We start from the raw sequence: 6,000 nt of genomic DNA, 5'->3' as shown, positions 1-6,000 counted from the left end.
CACTCCCATGAAGAAATGGGCACATGAATTAAACAGGGAATTCTCAAAGGAAGAGGTACAAATAGCCAGTAAATACATTAAGAAGTGTTCAACTTCTCTGGTTATAAAAGAGATGCAAGTCAAAACAACACTTAGATTTCATCTCACCCCAGTTGGAATGGCCATAATCAAGGGCAATAACAACAAATGCTGGCGAGAATATGGCAAAACAGGAACCTTATACACTACTGGTGGGAATGCAAATTAGTACAACTACTATGGAAAGCAGTATGGAGATTCATCAAAAAACTAGAGATAAATCTGCTATTTGATCCAGTGATATCTCTCCTGGACATCTACCCAAAGGAACATAAGACAAGATACAGTAGAGACACCTGTACACCGATGTTCACTGCAGCACTATTCACAATAGCCAAGCTTTGGAAACAACCCAGGTGCCCTACAACTGATGAATGATCAAGAAATTGTGGTATATATACACAATGGAGTATTAGTCAGTCATAATGAATAACAACGTGGTTTGAAGGTAAATGGATGCAATTGGAGGACATCACGTTAAGTGACGTTAGCCAGGATCAGAAACACAAAAGCTGCATATTTTCTCTCACACATGGAAGACAGACACAAAGATAAACATATACACAAAACAAGCATGATCATATACAAACTCAGATGTAGAACATGGTTGTAACAGTAGAACTACTCTATGGAATTTAGGGAAAGTAACAGAGAATGATAGAGCATCAGTAATATCGCATAACATAAGATGTGAAGGTAGAGGATATAAGGATGTGTATTGAAAACTGTTGAAAAATGGGGAAGTGGGAGGCAAAAGGGTAAGGGAGAGTAATGGAAGGGGTTGAACAGACCAAAGTAAAGCACACCCACAGTGGGCATACATTGAGACACCCTTTTGAACATCAACTTAAATATTAATAACGAAAACCAGGACTGTAAAATAGGTACAGTGTGGGGGGGTGTGCTAGTGGGAGGGGGAGGGTGAAGGAAGGAGATTAAGATGATGGTATGTAGTGGATGGACTTCATACACCTATATAAAACAGAACTAAGAAACCTCTTGCAGTTGCTTTAAGTGGGGCAGGGAGGGGAGAGATGATGGGGGCAATGCAAATAATGTACAATACAAGTCTAATCGGAATTGTCACTATGCATTCCCCCACCCCCGTGTAATAAATATATCCTAACAAAAAATTTTTTAAAAAGACTGTGCACTGTAGCTCAGTGGTAGAGCACTTTCCTTGCTAGCTTGCTCCAGGTCCTGGGTCACGGCACTGTAAACAAAAAACGAAAAAAAAATTAAAAAGCAGGAAAACACTCAATAAATATATATATATTTTTCTTCCCATTAGATTATCTAGTTCCGTGGTTCTCAACCTTACCTGCACAGTGCAGTGACCTGGGGCTTTAAAAGTACATATGCATTGGGTCCCACTGAGCTGATTTAATTGGTCTAGGCTACAGAATGAGCATTGGGACTTTGAAAGCCTGTTGTTATCCTAATGTGTGACCAAAGATGAGAACCATTGCTCTAGTTCAATGTACATTCAGGTATAGGTCAACATAAAAATAGGTGCAAAAGTTCAGAGTTGCAATTTTTAACAAGTAGTACCAATCTCAAATTTTATAATGAAAGACATTGGGGAAAAAATTTAATCAACACGCACAAATCCCAAAGATACGTGAGGTGAAATAAGCCAGACATAAATGACATGGGAATCTTATGCAAATATTTCTATTTATACAAGTTAAAGAAAGAAGAACGGGACCGCGGCGGGGTTAGGGTGGGAGGAGCGGGGCTGGGGAGGGGAGCGGCAAGGGAGAAGAAAATTCCTGAGATGAAAATGTTCATTTTGATTAGGGTACACGGACATATTCGTTATCAAAACTCATCGAAATAGAAAATTGAGAACTGTATTATGATTTCCATGTATATAAACTATACTTCAGTAAAAATAAACGTCATTAACTTAAAAGGGATAGCTACGATAAGTACTTCAGATGACCCCAAATCCTTGTTAAATTAAAAGGAACAGTAAACCCCATATCAGAACCAGTCAGAAGGGAGAGCAGACAGCAGGGAGGGCCAAAGCCCAGGGAATCACTAGATGGTTTGCAGACAAAGCAAAACAGCACCTGCACGCCGGCACTCGAGCGTTACAAAAAATAAGCCCCTACACCATTTTCCGGTACTCGCAAGTCCACCCGGGTGTCCTCACCGGAAGGGTCCGGAGAGAAACGTCCGCCCCAGAGCAAAGGAACCGGTGGCAACTTGGTTCCTGCGCGGATGCTGGGGCTGTAAAGCGCCGCGCGGTCGGCTTTTTGCGTATCGCAGGGAGGAGGACGCCGGGGCTCGCCTTCTCTCCGCTGCCGCGATGATTCCTGTTTCGCTGCTGGTGGTGGTGGTGGGTGGTTGGACTGCCGTCTACCTGACCGACTTAGTGCTGAAGGTGAGGGCCTCGGGCCTAAGGCCCAAGCCGACGGTGCCCATGGCCGGAGCGCAAGGTCCTATGTCGCCCGAGGCCTTTTCTCTTCCTTTGCCAAGCGCCGCCGGGGCTGGACGCCGCACTGCCGGTTCCCACGTGCGGCCTTCCGCGTGGCGCATCTGCACCCGTGGAGTAAATAAAGCCGGGCTGGCTGCGGGAGGGGTGTGGCGGCCCGCGCGGCTGCCGCATTGCGGGCGATGTTACCCGAAGCCTTTGGAACGTGCCCGGGAGGTGCCGGTGATGGGCTCCTGAGACAGTGTATCAGGAAGGAAAGAAAGTAAGACGTCCGCTTAGGACTTGTTTCAAGATTACGACACTCTAGAGACTCTGGTATTGGAATGAATCAAAATCAAGTCGTGATTTAAACCACTGGTCTCAAACTCGAAAGTGGGTACGATTATGTGGGGTTCTGGTTAGAATGTAGATTTTTGTTCAGCAGATCTGGAGCGAAGCCTAAGATTCTGTATTTCTAACCATTTCCCAACTGCTGCCGATGCAGCTGATCCACAGACGTCATTCTCTGAAGTAAAGGATTTAGACTACTCGAATTCTGATTTGCACCCTGCGCTCCTTTCTTCACACTAGCCACACAAACCCTGGGTGCACAGTCCAGTTATTTGGGAAAGGTAGCAAGAAATGAGGAACAGTTGTCTGACCACATGCTTTAAGCAACCTTTTGGAATGGAATATTAAGAGGGGTGGGGGTAACAAGATGTGAGGAATAAGACCATATGTTCTCAATTCTTAATAAAAAATCCATTTATGAATAGTAAAACCTTAATGTTACGAATACTGTTTTAAATACAATGCTCTAGTGTTGTGTATCTTATCTATAATAATGAAATGAAACAGTAATGTGATTCTTTGTATTTAAACTTGCAAAGAACAAGATGGTGTACAATGTAATCCTCAAGAGGCCTGGGCTCCCCCACTTGCTAGCCTTTGTGACCTTGGGCAAATTACTACGTGTGCCTTGGCTTCTCATCTTTAAATAGGGATAATAATAGGAAGGGTCTCCTGAGATTATGAAGAGGATTATACAAGAGCATCTACATAAACCCTGAGGTTTGAGGACCAACATTTTCATGATTTGAGAGCTTGTCAGAAAGAGAATCTCAGGCTGCACCACTGACCTACAGAATCAGCATCTGCACCTTAATGAGATTCCCAAGTGATTCCTCTGCACATTTGTGTTTGAGAAGCACTTCTGTAAAGAACTTGGCACAAGGCTTAGTATGTCATAAGCAGTACAGGCCACAGTGATTTCATTGTTTATGTGAAAACATCCAAAATAAAAAAAACTCATCAAACCTGTACAGTTAGTCCCTAGTCAAGGGTGTGAGGTGATCACAAAGACACTTTAATTTCAGTGGCAGCACCAAGCTCCCTGTGAGAGTACTAATCCCTGAGCCAAAACACTAACACTTACACAGAGTTTCTGCCTGGGCAATGGAGATACCTTGACTTTTAGGAGCCTGTACCTCTAGCTTCTCACTTGCAGCTTAGTCTGCTGTTCCATCCTTGGTTTTCTAGCATTTCCACCATACACATCTGCAGGAGGGGTGTGTCACTCAGTCCTTTTCAAGTTCTGTAAAACAAGCAGGTTTTAAAAGATGGAGAGCAGAGACCAGTACAGATCCAAAAGCAAACAGATACCAGAGTTCAGCCTCAGGTCATTTTTTATGACGATACTAGGACTCAAATAGCCTTCTAGGAAAAACAAGTTTCGCACATAGGTGGACATGAATTGTAACAATACTTACAGTGTTTACTGTAACTGTCAGGTACATAACACTGCCTTATGTTATCCACAGACCTACATTAGCCAAGGACTTCCCTAAAGATAAAAACTCTTGCTGTGGCTGTGTTTAAGCAGCTATCCCCACAACTGCTGGGGAACTTGAGATATTATCAACACCAAGACGGCTTTATGTAAGTTTTGTACTTTTACGTGATCAAAGTTGACCTAACATAAGACTTGTTCACAAGAAGACAAAGCACTGATTCAAACTTCTGCTGAATTGGTTGGAGGGAGGGTCTTTAAAATGATAACACAAGACCCTTTTTCTTTCTGTGCCAACCAGATAATCTGTGCTATCCTGTATGGTAGTTATTAGCTAAATGGGGCTAATAAGCATTTGAAATAGAGCTAGTCTGAATAGACGTGCTGTAACACTGACACCAGATTTCAAAGAATTAAAACAAAAGTCTCTTAAATGGGGGGGGAGGGCTATACTTGGGTTTGCACTTAGGGTTTTGAGCTTGTTAGACAGGCACTCTATCCTATTTTAGACTTCAGACCTTCACTAGGATGATAGGTACACATCACTGCGCCCAGCTTTTGGTTGAGATGGGGTCTCACGAATTCTTTGCCCAGGCTGATCTCGAACCACAATCCTCCCAATCTCAGCCTCCCAAATAGCTAGTATTACAAGTGTGAGCCACTGTGCCCTATTAAGTATCGATTTTTTTTGGTGGCACTGGGGTTTGAACTCAGGACCTCACACTTGCTAAGCAGGAGCTCTATCACTTGAGCCACTCCACCAGCGTCAAGTATCTCAATTTTTTAATATTGATTACATGTTGAAATTATATTTTGGAAATTTGGGGTTAAAATATATGTAAACGAATGTTTGTGTTTCCTTTTTAAAATTTGGTTACTAACCAATTTAAAATTACATACGTGGCTTGCATTTGTGACTCATGTATTTCTATTGGACAACATGGTTCTAAGCAGAGGTCAGAAAGCTTTTTGTATAGTGCCAGAACAGTTGAGTATTTTAGACTTTATGGCCCATACAGGGTCTCTATTTCATATTCTTGTTTTTGTGCCTTTTGTTATAATCCCTTAAAAATGAAAAAAAAAACTATTGTTAGCTCACAAACAGCACAAACACAGGCTATAGTCCAGATTTGGCCTATAGGCTGTGGTTTACCAATCACTAACCCTAGCAGCCCAGCTAGTCTAGAGAACTTTAATACTTTGAAGAATGAAGGTGAAGCTTTAATTAAGAGTATAAACATTTGACCTTTGACCAATCAGCATTTGATTTCTTACAGAAAATACTTCTTAGCCAGGTGCCTGTGGCTCTTGCTGGTAATCCTAGCTACCCAGGAGGCAGAGAACAGGAGGATCGGAGTTTGAAGCAAATAGTTTGTGTGACCCTATCTCAAAAAAAAAAATCACAAAAAAGGGCTGGTGGAGTGGCTTGAGGTTTAGGCCCTGAGTTCAAACCCCATACTGCCCCCGCCCCCCAAAAAAAGAAGAAGAAAATGCTTCTTTTCTGTTTTCTTAGGTGTTATAAATTGTTCAAGTTTGAGTTATGTGAAACTTCTCTCTCTTTTAGTCGTCTGTCTATTTTAAGCATTCTTATGAAGACTGGCTGGAAAACAATGGATTGAGCATCTCCCCTTTTCACATAAGATGGCAAACTGCAGTCTTCAATCGTGCCTTTTACAGTTGGGGACGGCGGAAAGCAAGGATGCTTTACCAATGG

At 42.5% G+C, this 6,000-nt stretch overlaps 1 protein-coding gene across 2 annotated transcripts in view; it reads left to right on the top strand.

Moving 5' to 3' along the window:
- Window positions 1-2,258: 2,258 nt before the first annotated feature.
- The window catches only part of Mbtps2 (membrane bound transcription factor peptidase, site 2), a 45,045-nt gene continuing 41,303 nt past the window's right edge, over window positions 2,259-6,000 (top strand). For both annotated transcript variants that reach the window (XM_074064081.1, XM_020175984.2), the window contains exons 1-2: window positions 2,259-2,467; window positions 5,851-5,999. In XM_074064081.1, the coding sequence (XP_073920182.1) occupies window positions 2,393-2,467; window positions 5,851-5,999 (224 nt within the window). In that variant the 5' untranslated portion in view covers window positions 2,259-2,392. The remainder of the gene's footprint in view (window positions 2,468-5,850; window position 6,000) is intronic.

This window comes from Castor canadensis, chromosome X (assembly GCF_047511655.1).
Source record: "Castor canadensis chromosome X, mCasCan1.hap1v2, whole genome shotgun sequence".
NCBI classification, from domain to species: Eukaryota; Metazoa; Chordata; class Mammalia; order Rodentia; family Castoridae; genus Castor; species Castor canadensis.
This window is presented reverse-complemented; position numbering and strand designations above follow the sequence as displayed.